Genomic DNA, 22892 nt, shown 5'->3' on the forward strand with positions numbered 1-22892 from the left:
TATGAATTTTTTTTAAAAGAAATTTATGCACATAGTAGACCTGTAATCCATATAGTGATGTCTCTGGTTTTTCAATAGAGTACGTAGTTAACATGCTCTAAGACTAGGCCATGTATTTCAATAGATGGTTTAAATCTTGTCTCTCTTTTCTACGACGTTTAGGACTAACTTCTCGAGCTATTCCATAGTTACCTTTAATTGTAGCTCACGATCCTAGGGCACATGGTCTACTAAAAGCATACTGACCTAGGTCAACGTTTAAACCGCTCTAGTTATAGCCCTCATCTCAATTTCATTCTCTAATGCATGCTTGTAGGGAGATATACCTATTGATCACTTAATCTCAATTTCATTCTCTCGAGCTGTCAATGAAAAACCATTTTCAAAGGAAGACACCCGAGACACTTGCCCCACAACCCTTGCTAACGCTACGATACACGTATCCACCACATGGTAGTTTTTATATTTTTTTTTCTTTTTAAATATTAGATGCATAATTTATCAAATTGATTTTCCACATATTAGTTTTATTAAATATAGCTTGGTTTTTTTTCTCATACTATTTATAAAATAATAACAACAAATAAATAAATATTATTATTAGTTTATATTTTATATTTTTAAAATTATATTAATATAACAAAATAAAGATGTCAAATAAAATATTATTGTAAAAATAACTTAATAAGAATTTATTATTTTATCAAATTTAATTAAATAAATAAAGTGTGCGTCGCAAGTGGTATACCAAAGGGTCAGAGTCCAAGCCCACTGATAGTATATATTGTTCACTTTGGCCTGTAACGTATCATCGTCAGCTTTACGGTCTTAAAATGCGTCTATTATGGAGAGGTTTTCAGAAGGGATACTTCGTTTCCATCTTCAACCGATGTGGGATCTCATAGCCCACCTCCGTTTGGGGCCTAGCGTCCTCCTTGGCACACTACCCTATGTTTGACTTTGATACCAACGGTAACAACCCTAATTTCCTACTGAAATAGAGTCGTTACCATATGCATGGCGTGATCTTTCTATACGAAAACATTCGTTTAAAATCATTCATAAACGATGTAATGGACTTAAACTTTCGCATTCAAAGCCTTAAAACAAAGTAACAACTATATTCAATGTGAAATATAAATAAAGTCAAAGAAAAACATTATAATGATGTCATGACCTAATCTAAGATCTACGAAATAAAAATGCTACTATCCTAACATAGGTTCCATAGTCTTCAACACAAGGCCGCCGTCACTCGTACAAGAGTCCTTGTCTTAACTTGAAATATAAAGATAGCCAAGGCTTGAGTATTTTAAGAAATACTCAGTAAGTGACCCCACTATTAGGGTCGGAAAATGCAAACACATGCAGAATGATGAGATCTTTGATTTAAAATCATCTTCTCTTAGGTGGCTTTTCAGTCCGAGAAAATTGGATGTATAGTACTTCTCTACACACAACCCACACGTGCGAGCATGGGCCCACTAGGCAGGCACGCACACCCCTAGCCTGTTGGTCAAACAAGCTTCTCTAGGCTATAGCTGGACACCTGGAAGGAATAGCGACCGTCATTACACCATGATAAGCACGATGGTCATTCTCGTTTCATAGTGTACCCTGTTGGATCGGTATGGCAACCCTAGAGGGGGGGGGGTGAATAGGGTTTTAACGATGAAAGTGTTTAAACGTGATTAATTTTTCTAATGATGAAACTTTTTACAAATAAGTAGAAGATGATAATTACTAGAACAAAGTAATTCAAGTCAAAACAATAATCAAGTAGAACATGCAATAAATCAAAATAATAATTTTGAAATTAAATAGGAAACCGTAGTTTTATAGTGGTTCGGTCAAACTCGACCTACTCCACTCCCCAAGCGCCTCTTGGGAATTTGAATAAAGAACTTTCTCGACTCTTTCTACGGATCTGAGCCAAACCGCTACACCGCTCTTTTTACGAGTTCAAGAGCAAACTCAATCCTTTCCACGGCGCAGGATCAAACCGATACAAGTATTTGAGTTTGATAATAACACACCACAACTCTCTCAAAGAGTAATTTACAATTTGGGATACTCACAACTATTTCCTCACAATATAATAATAATTCCTCTAAAAAATAAGATGAAAAGAAATAAACTTGTAAGCTTGGAGAGAGCAACAAACAATGGAGACTTTGATCAAATGAGGATTGAAGAATGTATGTAAGTTGTCTATTTTAAAATGTGGGGGAAGATGAGTTTATATAGAGGATAAAAGTGGCAAAATGTAGGATTGAATATTGACCATTGGATTGTGTTAGGAATAATGGAAGGTGGAGATTAAAAGTAAATAAATAAGAAAATTTTCCAAATTCATTAATTTGAAAATTTTAATATAATAATAATAAAAAGTTAGGTGAGTAACGGTCAAATGAAAATTCAAAATAATAAAAATAAAAATTATGTGAGTAACTACCAAAATTTTAAAATATAATAATACGATAATATTATATAGTAATAATAAAAATCGATGTGAGTAACGGTTGGATTCAAATTTATATTTTGTAAAAATAATTTTATTTAGAAATATAATAATAAGAAAAACTCCACCATTTGATACTCTTCCAATATTATAAATGTCATACTTTGATATATTTTGATTTTGCTGCCACATCATCACGTCGGGTATGTTGTCTCGACTCTAATTTCTTCGTTTTAGCTATGATTTGAGTAATTGAAAAGTCGTTGTTATCGTTATTCCCGACCTTATACTGTGGACAGTTCAAAAAATTGAAAATAGTTAATAATTAAAAGTAGGTTTGTTATCATCAAAACATCAATCAATTAATTGATTGAAATTAATTGTAGTGAGATCAAGGGCCAAAAAGCCAACATACCCATCCACACTCATCATAAAGGAAAAGTATCCCGATGCATATGAACATACAAATATGCATGAAGTTCCCATATTTTCATCGTGACATAATAAATCATGCAACACAACTCCATTCTTTCATCACAATCACACTCGTACTCATAAATCATTTCATTCAATCATGGCATGGGGTTGTACTTCGTAGTTTTTCCTTATTTCAAAACATTTCGTAGCATGTCATAGCATATCATGACCTAATATAACATATCATAGTGCATCATGACATCTCATACATTACATAGCTTAACGTAACGTAACGTAACATAACATTTCATTCATACCATCATATCATTTGGTATAACATAAAACGACAGGTATCTCATCACAAGGTATCACACACATATGACACGTGCAAGACCACTGAGCACATGCATCATATATAATACAATTCTTCACTCACATACATCCTAAGAAAATGTTCCTATAATTGAGTCATCGAAAAGAAAGATGCACTTTGTTGGTATATGTAATAGCTTTTACTTCTTTTAAGTCTTTTTAATCATCATATTCTCGAGATCGCTATCATTCAGATATATCCTCGTCTCATTCATGTTTCCCTCCTTTAATCGGGTATCACATTCATACTCCTAACTTAGAATAAGTCTTCATCTTTATTAATATTATAATGTTAAGGTCAACCAAGTGAGGATGAATGAAAACCACTCTTTGGATTCAACCAAATACATTGACTTCTTTTGTTGTGTGAAAGTTTTAAAATATAAAACTTGGTCCAAGTTTTGCATATTTTAAGAAAACGATACTCGGTCTAAATCACATGTAAAAGAGGTATCAAAGTCTAAATCACGTGTAAAAGTGGTATCAAAGTCATGCCCTCCCGGTATCCAACCTTGCTAAACTTAAGGCAACGTTCGTTTGTGTGCAAAAAAATTTCCTACTCGATCGAGTTAGGTTGTGTGTTCGACATACTACTTTTTCAAATAAAATTATTTTAACATAAACGATGTCATAGACTTAAACGTTCATAAAATTCATTTCAAATGAAATTAAATATCAATTAAATAGTGGAAACGAAATAGTAACGAAAACGCCCCGATCTAACTTAAGGGTTAGAATTTTAACATAAATGCAACTACCCTAGCTTTGATTCCATGGTTTTCACTGGGACATCGTCACTCGTACATGGGTGTCTTACTTTTACTTAACAATAAGTAGCACGTGGCTTGAGTATTTAAAAATTGTAACCACCTGAAATTTTCTACTTAATTTAAGGTTTTCTTGTCGTATTGTTCTCCAACAACAATACATGGTTTTCTAATATCTCATAGGCATGGGGCATACTTATTAACATAGTTTACATGACGGGGTACATGGAGGTTCATGAATCAAATAACATCGATAACGTAACATAGTTCCACGGCATAGCATAATATCTAATATCATAACATAACATATATCATAGCATTTACATTACATAGTACACGTCATACAATCATAAAACACAACACATGCAGGGGCCACAAGGCACGTGTTGTTCATACAACAAACAAGTCATCGAACCAAGCTAATGTTGAAACCACTTACTTGGTTGACTTAGGCCAAAGTTACTAATTATTCTTGGAACTAACCCGAATCTTCTCTTCAAAATCCAATTCAACCTACGTGAGCCCATAACTTGGGATTAGAACACATTATAGTGTTTAGTTTGTTTGAGACATCAATTAATCATTTAACTTAGCTTAAAATGTTTTAAATTGAGCAAATAGGGATCATACTGACCTTAGACACTTACAATAACATCAAAAACGGTAAAACATGATATGAATAGCAAAAACGAGGTCTAAAATAGTCCACTAAAGGACACCTCCCGACTATGTTGAACCTAGCCGAACCAAAGCCAAAGAGGGGCAGGGTTGTGGTCAGGTAGACGGGTCAGTCACGGGCTAGCTCGCGCTAGTAGAAGTTAAGTTGATGCGCAAGTCGTGAGTCGGGTTACCGAATCGTGTGATGCAGGTCGTGGATCAAGTCGGTTTGGGTCGCTCAAGTTCTAGATTTCTGGGATACTGGTGTTACTAGGCTAGGTCATGTTAGAGTTGGGCTAGCAAGAATGGGTCGCTGGCTGGCTGTGTTTGCTCGACTACTAAGCCTAGGAAGCTTCCATCCTGAACCTGTGGCTCAGTGGTCTAGGCACCAAAGCTAAGGCATAGTTTTTGTCTTGGTCTCGCCTCGATGAATTTTTTTTTTTTTTTCTCACAACCAAACTTTGGCTACTTTTGGTCGATTTTCGACCCCGTTTGTTGAATCTAGACCTCTTTTCGACGAGCAAACCCTTGACGATAATGTCCTTAAACATGGAGACCAACTTCAGTACTATTCTTCTAACTCGAGTCAACAAACATATAATGAAATTGATGAAATTCTGACCCAAAAAAAAAAAAATTGAAAATCGATTTATCCTGTTAAGTTGAATGGAGCTGTGACCTATATGGGTCACGACCTCATATATACAGATGTGTACAATGAGGATTACATGATGGGTCTTGATCCATAATAACAAACGAGTAAATCAGTAGATTCTCTATAACTATGTATAGATATAACATATTCTACGTCTATCATATCGTAAGATCTCTTACGACCATAATTCTTGAAAGAAATTTGGAGAAGGGTTGTCGAGAGAATTTGAACAAAAACGAGTTAAGGGTTTTTTTTTTTTTTTCCTCTCGAAACGGGTTGCTACAAAAACTAGCCTATGTTCTCGATGTAACAAATTCATAAACTTATTTATATTATAAGATCCATTAAATTAAACATTAAGTTAAAATAATGATGTAACATCAAAAACTATAGTATAATATTTCATTATTTTGTGTAAGAGCTTCAAATGTCAACTTCCATTTGATTTATTTAATGATGTTTTTATTAAGATTGCAAAAATGGTGAGATTTGGAGAAGGCTCTATGTGGGGATGAAACATATAACCCTCTTCTCATCGTTGACTTTCCATTTGTGTTTTCAACTATAAATAAAACCTCTCTTTTTTCAATAACATCTAAGTTTTTGATATCATGAATTCAAATTCCCATATGCCTTTCTCTTCTGATTTCCATTCAACTTCCCTCCTTTACAACCTCTCAATTTTGAAGGACAAGCTCCACCAAATCCAATCCGTTGTCTCCGTCGTCGTCTACGACTTTCAAAACTCGACCGAGTCCCTCCCTCGAGACTTGTCGCAGTTACCAACGGTCAACTCTCTGATCCAGGAACTCATCATGGCTGCTTCTTCCATGTTGTTCACATGTCAAGAGATGAATAACTTCGCTCTGAACTCGTCGTTACATAACGATGTTGTCGATAATAATCTCCATGGTCTTGTTGACAACGATAATCGACCATCCATTGCCCTTCTCGACGTGGCCAATGATCATCGGCATCATCAGAACTGGTAACTGGTGAACATAACTTTTTGTAGGAAACACTCAATCTAGAAGCATTCTGTGTTTTGTATTTAACAATTAGCTCATACGATTATTGGGTTTGACCTTATTGGATTAGTGATAATATTTTAACAGGTACAACATGACATCTACTACTAATAACGACGACAACGACAACAATAGCAGTAGAGTAACGACAACGAAAACAACACAAGATTATCGAACTTCAATCGATATCGTTGAGCTAGACGCAACAGATCTTCTTGCAAAATACACCCATTACTGCCAAATTTGCGGGAAAGGGTTCAAGCGGGACGCGAACCTACGAATGCACATGCGAGCACACGGGGACGAGTACAAAGCGAGCGGGGCGTTGAGTAACCTGGAGAAGAGTCATAGAAGGGATATGAACATAAACAAGAAATTAGGGACCAAATACTCATGTCCACAAGAGGGCTGCAGATGGAACCAAAAACATGCCAAGTTTCAGCCATTGAAATCACTGATTTGTGTGAAAAATCATTACAAGAGAACCCATTGCCCCAAAATGTATGTCTGCAAGCTCTGCAGTGGCAAGAAATTTTCAGTGCTATCAGATTTGAGGACTCATGAGAAACATTGTGGAGACATGAAATGGGTTTGTTCTTGTGGCACCACATTTTACAGGAAAGATAAGCTCATGGGTCATGTCGCTCTGTTTGTCGGGCATGCCCCGGTGATCAGTTCGTCTGTAAGAGCCTAGTAACTTGCTGCCGATATGAACGAGCCTATGAGTTTATGTTTGTTCTTATTTAATTTGATGGATTCTGTACGATAGAATAATATGATGTAAATTGTCACGGAAATGTATTGTCACAACTTGTATTTAGTTCATGACCCTTTAACGGTTCATATTCTCTTTGATTATTAATTTTCATTTAGTTCATAACTATTTGTTTTTCCTCGAACCACATCAATCTTGTCTCTCAAGAAAGGGGCAGGCTCAGGTTCGGTCTTTCAAAGCAGCTAACTTCTTCATTCTAGAACTCATAGGAAAGGAAGGATATAATTCATCTTTAGTTGTTGAGTCTTACTTAGAGGGAATAAACAGCGTATAGAGGGAAAGGAGTTTGACTTACCTGATGATCCTCCATTTTACCTCCTAAAAGAATCCATAGGTTCAGACTGGAGAAAGAGTCATATCGATTCCGGAACTTAGCAGTGAGATAAAGTTCTCGTAATCTCTTCTCTGTCTCAAGACAAAGTTCATGGTAAGGAACAGGTTAAGCCCGCCAAAGCAATTCAGTTTGTGAGTAGTTAAGCCTGAGCAGTTAAAGCCAGAGCGGATAAGTTTGATTGATTGATTCTACTAGAGATACCAGATTATTAGAGAGAGAAAGGGGCAAGGCAAAACCAACTCCTAAAAAGTTGCCAAAGTATCTGGAAGATTCTCCCTCTCTCCATTACGGGTCTGCCTGACCTTGTGTTCTTGTTTTTTCTTGTCTTTCACCTATGGCTATGGATTGATTCTTGAACTGTAAACTTCTGTCCCTGCCTAACTCCTCTCGGTCTCACTACTACTCTACTGTTGAACTCCTCTCTAATCAGTACGAGTCAACCCTTAGCCTTCGATTTCCATATAAAGGACACGACGTGCATAAATACCCTCTTTCACTTCTATTACGATGGACTAAATGTCTTTTATAAGGAATCCGAGGAAGATTCTAGGATTTTGTCCAAGAAACCCCCAAAAATAGACAACAAAGTTATTTTTTCTCAAACCACATCAATCTTTGTCTCTCTTTTGTCTCTGTGTTTAATTTCTATGAAAATCTTGTCTCTTTGTTTAATTTCTCGATATGAAAGTATGAACAATCTTACTTCCATTTTCACATTTTCACTGTAACGATATCAAAAGTAGCTCTAAGGTACAACAATAAGTATCAAAACATTTTTTATTATGCCATTAGAGTACATTAAATGATATCAGAACATTGGTGGCAATACTGACAAGTTGTATCAAAGCTTCAAATTATGGCAATGGAGGTGATGGTATTGGGAAAGGATTAAATATACATTATGTAGCAACCAGCGGAAATTATCAAAGAGCCAAATTGTGACAGGGTTGTGATATCAGAGCACCAAATCAACAACATACTCACACTTACCATCAATAATTAAAGATAAATTTCTCATTACAAACTAAATTATTTGTTCTTAGCAATCATATTTTCAAGATATTGCTCTGTTCGTAGGGCATGTTCCGGCTCAGTTCATCCGTAAAAGCTTACTAATATGTAATGGCCTTATGTGTTTATGTTTGTTCTTATTTTAATTCGATGAACTCTATGCTATATAACAAAATTTGCGTTATATAAACCGAATTTCATTAAATTAAAGAAGCGAATTCAACGATTCAGAACAGACAAGCCGCATTTTTACACAAAAAAAAAACCCTAATCTCTATGAATCTAAGAGCTAGTAAACTTGGTAACCGCCTTAGTACCTTCAGAAACGGCGTGCTTAGCCAACTCACCAGGAAGAACAAGGCGCACCGCCGTTTGGATCTCCCGAGAGGTAATGGTCGGCTTCTTGTTGTAGCGAGCGAGCTTCGACGATTCCTGAGCGAGCTTCTCAAAGATGTCGTTGATGAAACTGTTCATAATCCCCATGGCTTTGCTGGAGATTCCGATATCAGGATGAACTTGCTTGAGTACCTTAAAGATGTAAATCTTGTATGTCTCGATGCTCTTCTTCGCTCTTTTCTTTTTCTTATCGGCGGCGTCTTTGGGCAGCTTCTTCTCGGCTCTCGGCTTCTTCTCCGCCGGTGCTTTCTCCGCCTTCTTCTCCTCCGCTGCCGGCTTCTTCTCAGCGGGTTTCTTCTCGGCCTTTGGCGCCATTAATTGCTGTGATGTAACGAAATTGCTTTGAGATTGTAAGAGTAGTAGGTTTCAGGATTGTGGGGGGTTGTTAGTATTTATAGACGAGGATGGTGTGATGTGATTGGTTAGTTTTGTTTAGACGCGGATCGGTGACGTGGACGGTGAAGATTTGAGAATGTGTATCTGACGGCCGCGGTTGATTTTATGGCTGGTTTTGGCGACCGATTTGAATTTTAGGTTCGTGTCTTTCCTTTTTGGGCTTCTTTTGAAAAATTTCAATTTCCCGGGTCATTTTTGAAAGCTTAAAATATGTCGGGGATTTGGTAGCAAATAAACTTAACTTTGTATTTATGTACTTTAAAATATATAATTTTAGTACTCTTTATTTATTTGCATGCAAATAATTAGGTTATGTTTCAAAAAATTTAATAATATATTTAATCTTTTAAAAAAATAAAATTAAAATTAAAAAAATACGTATAAGTTTCATAAATAACTTTAAACTTTCAGAGTATCGTTATTGTTAGTATATAGACAGAAACCATTAATAAAACTTTTAAAAATATCCTTTAAACTTTTAAAAAACCGTTAATCGACAGTGACTTCATGCAAAAACGGTAGATAGTAGTGGTAGAAGGCAGTTTGATTTGGGCATGCCAATTCGTTTAAATGAATAGTCCAGATGTAACAACCTATTTTTTTAGGTTTCTGGTATGAAATCACTGTGAGGAGAGTAAAATTCAGATTACGTTGTTGATTGAATATCTCAAGACAATAACACTTGTTTGAGATTTGCATCACTCTACAAGCAAGATTGATTATGTCAAGCTTGAATGATTCTACATGCAACCTAAACTGCATAGGATTGCAAAGAAACTTAGTCATTGACCAAAGGGAAGCATAAATGCTCATTTTACTACATTTTTCAAGTCTCCTCTACGATGATAACATACATGACTTCATATAGCCTCAAAGTAAAACTTTTACCTTAGTTGAGACATTTCAAGAGTTAACATTCATACTTTATGACTATAATTAGCCACTGTGTATACTTTATGACCATAATTATCCACAATCTAAATAAGCTTTAAAATACATCAAAAAAACGTCAACTCTAAATTTGACATGAATTGAAATATCTTTTTGATAATTTCAACTACATTTTCTTTTCACATTTTCATTGAAGTATATTATGTGATTGATGTCTCTTGGTTCATACCAGTTTCAAATCACAGATCGCTACGTGTACTCAAGAATAACAAATAGAGAACACGAGAAAATCAAAGTCAAACTTAAACAATAAACAGACATAAAAAGTGTTACAAGAACAAAAAACATGTCTATAAAGTCAGTTTACAAAACAACACAAGTTTTAAGATGACAATAAAATGATATTAAAAATGCATAGTAGAAGATGACTCGATTCAGAGGTTCCCTGGCCCCACACGCTCTTGCTATCGAACATTGGTCTATGATCCATATATAAATAAAAAAAGTAGCATGAATGAGTATAAAAAGTACTTAGTAAGCATATATTTGTAGGCACTCATCGAAACCTCTCCTATTCAATATTTCTTAAGCTATGTGCTCGACCAAGGTCCTAAAGTAGGCTAATTCCATGGATCAGGTTTATTTATAGCCCTCTCAAGCTCTTAAGAATCATATACTTACTCTTACTCCAAGGGTATAGGTCATCGGTGTAGTTGGGTTTTCAGGGTGCACAACTTCTCATTTCCTACGTTCCATGGTCCGATGGTCCGACTAGTCATCACACTTTCTATGCATAAGTCTGAGCGCCCCAATTTACTTTGGGCTCCGGGGAAATCTAATAGGCATGGAAAAGTCGTAGCTTGCTATGGGTAACCTCTTAGTTTCCTGATATTTTCATACATGCCTACTATTGAGCGTTTAGCCAAAAATTCCCCTACAGGCACCCAACAAGCTCCCTATCCTTACGTCTTTCTAGGCTAGAGTAGTGCAAGACAGGTTCCCCACTAAGTACAATCGAAGCTACCCTAGTAGTACTTTTTACGTACCATGGGTTCTAAGTGGATGACATCACATTCACACGTGCTAAGTAATCCTCACTAGTCGAGGTGAGTTCACGATTAGGAATTGCACTCCAATCGTTCCTATATAGACTTAGTCAACCCATGTAATTACAGCAAACCCTAAACGTGGCTCAAGGACAAAATAAAGATAAACACATAGGCTATAGCTCACTAACATGTCATACACATCCTTCATAAACAAGTATTTCAACCTCATAACATGCACCTAGGCGTATAAATGACATTAAATCATACATATCCACACAAAATACATACATATCAAGCAAACTACGGTAAATCATAAGATGTCATAACTTTAACGAAATCATAAGATGTCATAACTTTAACGAAACATTCAAATCAATTAGAGTCAAAGTCTACATTGTGGAAGTCCTAAAACGTGCAATCGAGCTAAACCATCACTAATTCATAATCATAGGCTTACCTATCCATGTTCATGCGCAATTCATCCTCAAATGATACTAATAGTTCAATATTAATCGAGCGAGCTCAGACAAACGCGGGTATTTCCTCTCAAATCAGGCAACCAAAGCTCACCCATAGTCCTCTCATTTCAGTTGAAAATGCATGTATTCGTGATTGTAGCTTTTTTTTTTTAATTTTTTTATTTATTTCTTAAAACTCCAGATGTTACATTAGGTAAGTTCAACAAGCGATCCTGTTCGTTCACAATTCAACTTCAGTCAATCAGTTTGATCAATAGTAAAGTTGGACTTATTATTTTTTATGTTTATGTTTTAAGGTTCATTTACTCGTGTTTGTCCCTTTTTAAGTTGAAATTACATTATATGAGTCTGATTTGTGTGCATGGAAATTTTAGCAATTGCATATGAAGATGCACGAGAATTACATTACAATGTAAGACAATCATCTAATTGTGTGCATAGTTGTTGGGATTTAGGACTTGGAACTACAAAAGTACTTATTAGAATGAGTGCTTCAATTAAGTGTAGGGACGGACTAGAGGTTGAGGCCACAATATCATGAACCGATCCTGAAAAGTTTACTAATGACTATACAGGTAGTTGACTCATGATGGTTGCCCTTGGTGAATGTGGTAATAACCTCATGTTGCGAAAGAGTTTGTGACATGCAAGAGAATCGCTCGAAACTTTGAGAACTTCCTAGAAGCTCAGATAGCTGAACTAGGCCCGAACTTCTTAGAGCCCAAAAAAAAGTTTGTGGTAACCTACTAGGATAAGGATATAATGAGAGCCAAGAAGTAGGCTATGGTCGAAGTAGGGGGTGGGGTGGGGTTGGGGGTGATAAGAATCACGGTGTTCCAAATGTTCCAACTGGATCTATTACACGATCCAATAAATTTCAAGTTTGTCTCCTTAGCCACTCAAACATATCAACGTTTGTTGGAAGACTTTATTGTTTTTAACGTTTTCATTTTGTAATAGTCAAAATTGACTTCGTCTTTTGTGGAGATTAAAGGGGATTGAGATTGAATCTCGGCTACAAACGTCCTTGGGAGACTATAAATACCCACAATATGTTATGTAAAAATTAGATTGGTGAATGAATGAAATTGAGATCTCAAATTGAGACGTTTTCCTCAGAAATCCGAGCATCAATTTTGCTATTTCTAAATTTCAAGCAATTCTTGTGGTAGAATTGCATCCGAGCCATTCGATCCAGCCTTGATCAAGTTCAATTGTGGAGTGACTCAATTTAGAACAAGGTTCCAAATCTTGCTCCTAGTTCTTCGATCGTAAAAGGTAATCTAATTCTAGTCTTATCCCTTAGTTAATCCAAATTTCGTATAAGGAGGTGTTAATTACTTTGATTCAATAGTTCTTGCCTTTGGATCATTGAGTTGAGTATTAGGGTTGCCTTATCAGGGATGGAAGTACTCGAGAGATGTGTTTCTTTAGAGGGAGTCGACCCAGGGATCAGTTTAGTCTGTATTTTCATAAGCATTCAAATGGTCACCAAAGTTTTTCGCTTCAATTATTTTTTATAAGAAATAGTCAATTAGTAATTTATGTATATAAAATATTTGGTTAAAAAATAGATTATCCTAAGTCGTTAGCTTTTATTCTATAAGATCTAGAAAATCATTAAAGATTTATAATACGTGTGCAACCATATAAAATAATAACAATTGCATATATAATAATGTTACCCAAAAACTATAGTTTATAATTTCTCTATTGGATACAATGTCACTATATTGAAAATGCGGCTCTTATTGTATTATATTCTAATAATTTGAAAATTAAAAAAAAAATATATATATATATATATATATATGAAAACTTTCCATTTCTCACGTTTTATTATTATTACTTTATTTATAATTTACTTTTAATTTTTTTTATTTCGATTCTAATAATTTATTATTATTAAAAGGAGATTTTTTTTAAGAAAAGTTTGAATTTTTATGGGAAAATAATAAAATAATCGAAAAGCGGCAAATTACCAAATACACCTAACGTTTAAAAGATATTTACAAAATTGTCACGAATAAGAAAATTTGGTACACTACCGTAGAAAGTCAGTACAATATCGATGAAATCTTGAAATCTAACCGTTGGATCTTTTCCAAAGACATGCCAACTCATGAAATCCAAGAGTTACAATTCAACCTATGAGCCCAATGCACCAACTAGCAAATTCATCCCTTTTCACCAATAGCAATTGTTTTTTGGGATGACAAGGAACGTTTCTCATGAAGACCACGAAAACGATGGAGCTTAGGATCGAGGGTGATTGAATAAATCGTTATTAGGTATGTAGTAAGATCGAGGGTAATCCAAAATTCATCCCATATCGACCATCTCACTCAGTGAAACCAATCCCAGTAGCTTTGTGGAGATGAGAAGAAGAGTTTTCATGAAGAAATCTAGGCCCGATGAGGTCTCTATCGTGCCGTCCAATGAACCTTCATCTCTACATAAATATGGTTAAGAAACCGAGAGGAAGAATTGGGAAATTGGGAGCCTCATGTGAATTCATCCGTCCAAATCCATTTCTTAAACTTGAGGGTAAGATAACGAAGATATCTCACAAAGGAAATAAGGTTGGATAAGGTCTAAAATATCCCTACCAACGAGAATTTTTCGGTTTAGCTCAGATGAGAAACATGTTTTCTGGCAAACTCTTACAGTGAATATCTTGAGCTACGATCCACGAGAGAGGTATGAAATCAATCCCTAGCCCTTCCTTACACTGTGATCTTTAAGTTTTATGAAGAAACCGAGGCCAAAAGTTGACTGTAGAGGGATGGAGAAGAACGGTTTCAAGGGTAGTTTGCTAATGGCAACGCACGTCTTCTTCCTTTGAGGATAGGAAGATATTTATTATACTTTAAATGACTTATACACGATACTATGAAATATGCACGACTTTTTGAAAAGCCCAAAGCAAAGTAGCTTATACTTAAAGTGGACGATATCATTTTCAACCGTTTTTATTGTTTTAAATTATTTTATTTAGCGCGCAAAATATTGGAACTAAATTTTAGATTTATTAAATAAAATATATTTATAAAAATTATTTAAATAAACAATAAAAGGACCCGCGAAACAGAGCCCGCTAAAACTAAGCCCTTGAAAAATTTTCACGGCAACGAAATTCATCGAACCTCGATAACGCCTCCCGTGATCTCAACCGTCCACGTCGCTGATCCGCGTCAAAACAAATGAACCAATCATATCGCGCCGTTTCCATCAATAAATATCAAGTCCCTCGACCAGATCTACAGAACTCACTATTTGCATTCTCAAGGATTCCGTCTCTTAGTAATCTCCAAAATCTTCGGTAGCTTTGCAATGGCGCCTAAGGCTGAGAAGAAGCCTGCCGAGAAGAAGCCAGCGGCGGAGGAGAAGAAGGCCGAGAAGGCTCCGGCGGAGAAGAAGCCGAGAGCCGAGAAGAAGCTTCCTAAGGACGCCTCTGACAAGAAGAAGAAGAAGGCCAAGAAGAGCATCGAGACTTACAAGATCTACATCTTTAAGGTTCTCAAGCAAGTTCATCCTGATATCGGAATCTCCAGCAAGGCCATGGGGATTATGAACAGTTTCATCAACGACATTTTTGAGAAACTCGCTCAGGAATCCTCCAAACTCGCTCGTTACAACAAGAAGCCGACCATCACCTCTCGAGAGATCCAAACGGCCGTGCGACTTGTTCTTCCCGGTGAGTTGGCCAAACACGCCGTCTCCGAGGGTACTAAGGCTGTTACCAAATTTACTAGCTCTTAGACTGATGAATATTAGGGTTTTCTCGTGTTAAAAGCGGCACGACTCCTCGAAATTGTTGATTTCGCTTCCTTTTGTTGCATACTTTTTAGTTAAGTGAACGAGAATCGATTTATATAACATGATTTCGTTTGTGACTTACTTGATTCTGGCCACATTGTTTAGATTGTATTCTGGATCTCTATAGACTTGACCTAATTTGTACTTCACGAGTTTGTACCTGACATTGAATCTTATTGCAACTCATATTCTACGGTTCATTATGTTTTTATGATCAAGTTGAACAGATTCATCGCCTTGATGGTATACTAATTTAGTCTTGTAGTGCATAGACTGCCACGATCCTGATCAATATGCCTCATACCTGTCTTAATTGTTGGTTTCTCAACTTGAAACTTTGGTCCAGCCTATAATCAGCTTAGTTTGTCTTTGATCTTCTCAGTTTGTACTCCAGTGTGAATCATTTGCTCTTAGATTTCCTTACATGAATGTGCAAGTGATTGAACAAACTGTCGATTGGCTATCTGTTTTGTTCGTTGAAACTCTGTTACTCCATAGACTTGCAAGATTGTTCTATGATGCCTTCAGGATTCACCCAAACAAACCACTGCACACTGAGTTTGGCATAGCTTCCATTTGGTGATATGGGTGTCAAACCCATAGGCATAGGCATAAATCTTGATTGGTAGTGAGGAATTGTTGCACTCCTGCCTTCAAACCCATAGGCATAGGCATAAAACTTGAGCAAAGTTGTTGGGTTTGTTAAATCCTCGTCCACTCATGCTACATACTAAGAACAGTAGTGGATACGGCTGATGCTTCACCTTGAACCAGTTTTAGCCCTTTGGCTATATAGCATACAAGTTCAACTATTTTATTCACCATATGTCTCTGGCTCCAATTAGGCCTCCACTGCAATTGCCAATCACCTAACCTAGTACAAGTCGTTCAAAAAATGGTGTTCTTAGTGGCGGATAGATGAGTAACGCGTGAGAACTTATCGAGAGAAACAATTGTTGGAAATGACGGCTAATACCTTGTATGTTGAGGAGAAAAAGGAGGAATCTGCCCAAGGAGGGGCTCACATCTAATTAGCTAGTTGGTGAGACAATACTTACCGAGATGATGATTAGCCACACTGGGATTGAGACATAGCCCAAACTCCTACGGGAGGTAACAATGAGGAATTTTCCACACCATAACTCAGTGTTTTTGTTGCATCGTGCACCTTTGGATGGGTACTCGACAAAAGAGGAGATAACTTGCTTTGATGATATGAAGTTTTTTCAAGTATTCACCCTTATTACGTAATTACCTTTATACGAAGCGATTTTCCATAAAAACTAGGTAAAATATACTTATAGTCCTTGAAGTTTAGACTTGGGTTAGTTTAAAAAAAACCGTTATAGTCTTCGAAACTAGTTGACCGTTATTTGACTACATCGAAAGACGTGGTGGTAAGTTAATACCTGCCTGCGAATACTTGCTCCAATCCTACCAAAATAAAATGAGAAATTCTACGAGAATTGATATTAAAATTGGGGATAGAGAGAGGAAAGCATGAGACAAGACATCTCTAGACATCGTTAGATGAGATCGAAAAAAATTATTAATTATATATAATGTTTAATCTATTTTGTGACATTCCCTCTCTCTCTTCCCCTTTTTAATTTGTTAATTATCATAGTAGCATTTATTTTTATCAATATAATATCTCTAGTTGACTAGAACAACGTGGTCAAGATTGTTCCTTTGACTTTAATCGATTAATTTTGACATTGCAGCCATACCAATTAAGCTCCAACGAGTTGATGTTGCTTAGTCGCGAAATGCATTGGATGATCAACAAAAATCCAAACAATCTCCACAACAAATCTGTTTTTTTCCTCAATCGTATGAACAATTTCCACATTCTCTCATGAGAAATCTCAAATTTCCTGTCCCACCATCATCGCTACACGCTGATCTTTCTCCATCAATTCTCAATTCTCCACTTTTTAAACGCTTCTCTAAATCTGTGGACATGATTCATCCATCGCCAAAACCCTGTTTGAAACCCTTCCAATCCTCTCCCTCCGATTGCGTTTGCTCCAAAAGAAGCTTCGTTTTGTTTCTAGATGAGAGTCCTGGAAATTTCATCTCCAAACGTGTACGCAACCTGTTCTTATTTGATCCAGATTTGTTACGAATTTGATTCTCTGTGTTGATTGTTTTTCTTTAATGGCTCTTTCGATCGCTACATCTGCTGTTTCTGCTACTCTTATTACATCTTCGTTAAATCATGTGAAATCTCTCAGAATAGTTCCGTCTTTAATTGTATCGGATCGGAACCCTAATTTTCTGTCGAGAAAATCGCACATTAGGGCATCGACTATCCGGCCTGTTCGTGTGGCTGCGCCTCCAACGCCGCCATCGACGGCGGATTCCGAGAAATCTGAGGCGGAGAATTTGGATGAAGTGGAAGTGGATGAATCGGGCAATGAGAGCTCGTCTTCGCCGTTTTCATGGAGGGATAATTGGTACCCTGTTTCCCTGATTGAAGATTTGGACCCTGCTTTGCCAACACCGTTTCAGCTTCTGGGAAGAGATATTGTTCTTTGGTTTGATAAATCAAGAAGCGAGTGGGTTGCTTTTGATGATAAGTGCCCTCATCGCCTTGCTCCTTTGTCTGTAAGCTTCCTGACTTGTTCTTCCATTTTTTAGCTTTGTGAAGCTGCTGTTCTTGATAAAACGTAAAGAATTTTATGCACAGAGTTTTGATTTTTTTGCAAATTTTCTTTGAACAAACAGAAGATAATTTAGTCTGATGAACAGAAGATAGTTAGTAAGATGAAATCTTGCTTACTTCGACGCGATGATGTTATCTTTTAGGAAGGTCGTATAGATGAAGATGGCAATTTGCAGTGTTCATACCATGGATGGTCCTTTGATGGGTGTGGATCTTGTGTTAAGATCCCTCAGGCATCATCAGAAGGCCCGGAATCTCGGGCTCATCAGTCGCCTAGAGCGTGTGCTACAAGGTTCCCTACTATGGTGTCTCAAGGCCTCCTTTTCGTTTGGCCGGATGAGAATGGTTGGGAAAGAGCCAATGCCACCACACCTCCAAGGTATTCGATTCGGGATTTGCAGTTCTTTTTGTGTATTCGTCTTGATTTGTAGTTTTCACAATGATAGCACTTCACCATGATTGATCAATCCTTCATTGTCTAGGCTCCCTGATGACTTTTATAAGCCTGAGTTCTCATCGGTTACGATTCAGCGGGATCTATTCTATGGTTATGATACACTAATGGAGAACGTCTCGGATCCTTCCCACATTGATTTTGCTCATCACAAGGTAAGAGAGGGCTAAAGTGAGGGATCTTGTTTCAATTAAACTTGAATTTTCCATCAATGATTTCGTTATAGATTGAACTATTATGCTTGTTTGTGTATTTCTGTTCCTTCTAGACCTGGGGGATGCTTCAGTGAAGCAAAACATATTACATATCAAGAACCGAAAAACTTCGATGCTACCGGGCTAGTGCTGTTAAATATTTACTATGCTTTAGAAAAGATTGAAACAAGAACATTTCATAGGAAAGTTCTCATCATAGAACAACTATACCAGAAAATTTGGTTTGAGATTCCACATCGGTTGGAGAGGAGAACGAAACGTTTATAAGGGTGTGGAAACCTCTCCCTAGTAGATGCGTTTTAAAAACCTTGAGGAGGAGCCCGAAAGGGCAAAGCCCAAAGAGGATAATATCTTTTAGTGTTGGGCTTGGACTGTTACAAATGGTATCAGAACTAGATACTGGGCGGTGTGCCAGTGAGGACGCTAAACCTCCAAGGGGGATGGATTGTGAGATCCCACATCGGTTGGGGAGGGGAACGAAACATTTATAAAGGTGTGAAAACCTCTCCCTAGTAGATGCGTTTTAAAAACCTTGTAGGGAAGCCCGAAAGAGAAAGTCCAAAGAGGACAATATCTGTCAGTGGTGGGCTTGGACGGTTACAATCACACTTTTCTTTGGTTGAAAATCTCAATGCCTGAAAAAAAAAAAACATCTTCACAGGTTACAGGGAGGCGGGATCGAGCGAAACCTTTACCTTTCAAGTTGGATTCTAATGGTCCATGGGGATTTTCTGGTGCAAATAAGGGGAACCCAAGGATCAGTGCCAAGTTTGTTGCTCCTTGTTACTATATCAACAAGTAAGGAATTCACTCATTTCTTCATCCTGTATTCAAATTTCAATAATGCATAGCTTAAGATTGTTGGAACCATCCTTTGCGTATTCTCTGATATTATATACCAATATAAGTATGATGATCAGGAACCTCATGCAATGAGCAAAACATTAGTGGTTAGCTTAGCATAATGGCTGATAGTTTATTGAGAATGACACTTTAGTTTGGCTAGTGTGTCTATGTCTGACACGACACTCGTTAGTGCAACGGATGTGTTGTACAATAGTGGTACATGGAAGGTCCAACATTTGTTAGATAAGTATCGAACACTTGACTTTGAATAAATTTTGAGAGCAAAATAGATATCACTCGTTTTTAAGAATACAAATCCTTCCCACATTCGTATCCGTGCTTCTTTGATGCTAGTTGATTGAACTTTAGGGAAGGTGTGAGGCAGAGGAATCTATAGAGATGCTTGAGAAGAGAATATGATGAATGAGCTTAAGAAAAAAGGAACAACACTAATGTAAACTTTTCTTCTCTTCAGAGTTGAGATCGACACGAAGCTTCCTGTACTCGGCGATCAAAAATGGGTAATATGGATTTGCTCCTTCAATGTGCCAATGGGTCCTGGAAAAACTCGTTCTATTGTATGCAGTGCTCGAAACTTCTTTCAGTTTTCGATGCCTGGTCCTGCTTGGTGGCAGGTAAGCAGTGCTCATTATCTCTATTGTTGTTGATCATGCAATGTGTTATAATATGCGAGATCACTGTGTTTGACTTACTATTTTCGCTTTCGTATTAGTTGGTTCCTCGGTGGCACGAGCATTGGACGTCAAATAAGGTATATGATGGAGACATGATTGTTCTTCAGGGTCAGGAGAAGATATTTTTGTCAATGGAAGATTCCACAGATGTAAATAAAGAATACACTAAAATAACATTTACGCCAACGCAAGCTGATCGTTTGGTACTGGCGTTCCGAAATTGGCTGAGGCGACACGGAAAGGGCCAACCTGAATGGTTTGGGGCTAGCAGCCAGCAGCCTCTGCCATCAACAGTTCTATCTAAACGTCAGGTATAGAAAATTTACCTGCATCTGGATTGTTGTTATAAAATTATATGCATGAATCTTCTGATCAATCCAGAAGCTGGGTTAAGGAAACTCGTTGACCAAACTAATTCAAAAACCAAGAATGTGGTTTAGTTGATTTAGTGTAACGGCATAAGCCCGGTGGATCACAATCCACCCTCCTTCGGGGCCAGTGTTCTCGCTGACACTCGTTCCCTTTTCCCAACGTCCTTGTTGGCACACCGCCTCGTGTCCATCTCTCTTCGAGGCTCAGCCTTCTCGCTGGCACATCGCCCGATGTATGGCTCTAATACCATTTGTAATGGTCCAAGCCCACCTCTAGTAGATATTGACCTTTTTTGGCTTTCCCTTCAGGGTTTTAAAACACATTTATTAAGGAGAGGTTTCCATACCCTTATAAAGAATATTTCGTTCTCCTCCCCAACCGATGTAGGATCTCACAATCCACCCCTTTCGGGGCCTAGCGTCTTCGCTGACACTCGTTCCCTTCTCCAATCAAAGTGGGACCCCTTAATCCACTCCCTTCGTAGCCCAGCGTCCTTGCTGGTACACTGCCTCGTATCTACCGCCCTTCGGGGCTTAGCCTCCTCGCTAACACATTGTCCGGTGTGTGGCTCTAATACCATTTGTAACGGTCTAAGCCCACCATTAGTGAGATTATAGTTTTATGGGTTGATTTATCTCACTAAATATATATTTCGAATACAGATGCTGGACAGATTTGAGCAACACACACTCCATTGTTCATCATGTAGAGGAGCTTATAAAACATTTCAGACACTGCAGAAGCTGCTAATTGGAGCAACTGTAGTGTTTGCAGCCACAGCCGGCATCCCTTCTGCTTTGCAGATGCGTATTCTTCTCGCCGCTCTTGCGCTCACAAGCGCGGGTTTGGCTTACGCTCTCTTTGAACTTCAAAAGAATTTTGTGTTCATTGACTATGTTCATGCTGAGATTGATTAGCAGACAGAGAGAGAGGCTGAAAGATGCATTTTTACTTGGGTATAGTTACACGAAAGATGCATAGTTGAATACTTCGCAACAAAATTAGATTAAAATATGCTTTTTTTTCTTTTTCTTTTTCTTTTTGTTGATATGTTAATTTCCATTTGGAATTGTTGCAATTTAGTCGTTTATTTTGGAAGGAAAATGAGGTTAGATTGATTAATGAAGTTATATTATGTAACAAATGGAAGCTTACCTAAGTTACTAAGCATATAGTTTGTTTAATTTCTTACAAAATAATTCTAACTCTAATAGAATTAAAAGGGTTATTAGATATTAAATTTCATACCATGCCCTAAACAACTGATTGAACAAGGTAAGGGATATGAAATCCTTCTTTAAACTTAGTTGTGTCAATCACTTGGTAAATCTTCTCAAGTGTCAAACAAAGGACTTCAAAAGAAAAAGAGTCCGGTAAATTCTCAAATGTCAAACAAAGGACTTCAAAAGAAAGGAGTCGACATAGTAAAAATATGACTAAGACTCCGAACAGAAAATCAAAGGAGTGACATAATAAAGACTCCAAAAAGGGAGTTGAGCCTCGTAAGAAGGGGGGAGGTGTAGGATGATCAAAATCCCAACTAATTTGGGGAATGATTTAGGATGATCAAAATCCCAGCTAATTTGGGGAATGATTTAGGATGATCAAAATCCCAGCTAATTTGGGGAATGATTTAGGATGATCAAAATCCCAGCTAATTTGGAGAATGATTTAGGATGATCAAAATCCCAGCTAATTTGGATAATGATTTAGGATGATCAAAATCCCAGCTAATTTGGGGAGTGATTGTGGGTTTATAATCAAATAATACTCCCTCTATTAGTATGAAGCCTTCTGAGGAAGCCCAAAACAAAGTCATGAGAGATTATGCTCAAAGTGGACAATATCTTGCCATTGTGTGGGACAATATCTTACCATTGTGAAAAGATGTTCATATAACATGGATAGTTTCCACCACCACAAATCTTCCTTTTTATAGACTCAAAAATTCTTTCACAAAATATTCCAATCTTTTTCAAGTTTATTAGTTTTGCAATGAAAAATTTAGGATTTTGTTTTGTCCAAATGAGATTAAATCAAATCAAATTGATTGAAAAAACATTACACACCGTTAGACATCAATTTTATAGGAAAAGGATCATCACTAAGATATTTGTTTACACAAAAAGTTAAAA

The 22892-nt window shown here is 37.0% G+C and overlaps 4 protein-coding genes across 4 annotated transcripts; 3 read left to right on the forward strand and 1 right to left on the reverse strand.

The window, feature by feature from the left end:
* Nucleotides 1-5928: 5928 nt before the first annotated feature.
* Nucleotides 5929-7173, forward strand: LOC111464900 (protein SENSITIVE TO PROTON RHIZOTOXICITY 2-like). Its single transcript, XM_023109182.1, has 2 exons — nt 5929-6317; nt 6445-7173. The coding sequence occupies exons 1-2, from the start codon at nt 5941-5943 to the stop codon at nt 7049-7051; spliced, it is 984 nt and encodes a 327-aa protein (XP_022964950.1). The 5' UTR covers nt 5929-5940; the 3' UTR covers nt 7052-7173.
* Nucleotides 7174-8652: 1479 nt separating this feature from the next.
* LOC111464672 (histone H2B.7-like) lies at nt 8653-9246 on the reverse strand. Its single transcript, XM_023108893.1, has one exon. The coding sequence runs from the start codon at nt 9186-9188 to the stop codon at nt 8760-8762; it is 429 nt and encodes a 142-aa protein (XP_022964661.1). The 5' UTR covers nt 9189-9246; the 3' UTR covers nt 8653-8759.
* Nucleotides 9247-14938: 5692 nt separating this feature from the next.
* Nucleotides 14939-15710, forward strand: LOC111464657 (histone H2B.7-like). The gene is made up of 2 exons (XM_023108873.1): nt 14939-15505; nt 15540-15710. The coding sequence occupies exon 1, from the start codon at nt 15022-15024 to the stop codon at nt 15448-15450; it is 429 nt and encodes a 142-aa protein (XP_022964641.1). The 5' UTR covers nt 14939-15021; the 3' UTR covers nt 15451-15505; nt 15540-15710.
* A 1618-nt stretch (nt 15711-17328) lies between these two features.
* Nucleotides 17329-21822, forward strand: LOC111464914 (pheophorbide a oxygenase, chloroplastic). Its single transcript, XM_023109195.1, has 8 exons — nt 17329-18117; nt 18319-18554; nt 18658-18784; nt 19506-19642; nt 20166-20325; nt 20424-20696; nt 21420-21768; nt 21803-21822. The coding sequence occupies exons 1-7, from the start codon at nt 17668-17670 to the stop codon at nt 21672-21674; spliced, it is 1638 nt and encodes a 545-aa protein (XP_022964963.1). The 5' UTR covers nt 17329-17667; the 3' UTR covers nt 21675-21768; nt 21803-21822.
* Nucleotides 21823-22892: the final 1070 nt, after the last annotated feature.

The sequence above is a fragment of the Cucurbita moschata genome, unplaced genomic scaffold (assembly GCF_002738365.1).
Source record: "Cucurbita moschata cultivar Rifu unplaced genomic scaffold, Cmos_1.0 Cmo_Scf00031, whole genome shotgun sequence".
NCBI classification, from domain to species: Eukaryota; Viridiplantae; Streptophyta; class Magnoliopsida; order Cucurbitales; family Cucurbitaceae; genus Cucurbita; species Cucurbita moschata.

Bases quoted from the DNA above. Each gene is read 5' to 3' on its own strand.
- LOC111464900 (XM_023109182.1), top strand. From the start codon at position 5,941: ATGAATTCAAATTCCCATATGCCTTTCTCTTCTGATTTCCATTCAACT. The intron at 6,318-6,444 runs GTAACTGGTGAA...ATATTTTAACAG, and splicing joins CATCGGCATCATCAGAACTG to GTACAACATGACATCTACTA.
- LOC111464672 (XM_023108893.1), bottom strand. From the start codon at position 9,188: ATGGCGCCAAAGGCCGAGAAGAAACCCGCTGAGAAGAAGCCGGCAGCG.
- LOC111464657 (XM_023108873.1), top strand. From the start codon at position 15,022: ATGGCGCCTAAGGCTGAGAAGAAGCCTGCCGAGAAGAAGCCAGCGGCG.
- LOC111464914 (XM_023109195.1), top strand. From the start codon at position 17,668: ATGGCTCTTTCGATCGCTACATCTGCTGTTTCTGCTACTCTTATTACA. The intron at 19,643-20,165 runs GTAAGGAATTCA...TCTTCTCTTCAG, and splicing joins CCTTGTTACTATATCAACAA to AGTTGAGATCGACACGAAGC. The intron at 20,697-21,419 runs GTATAGAAAATT...TTTCGAATACAG, and splicing joins CAGTTCTATCTAAACGTCAG to ATGCTGGACAGATTTGAGCA.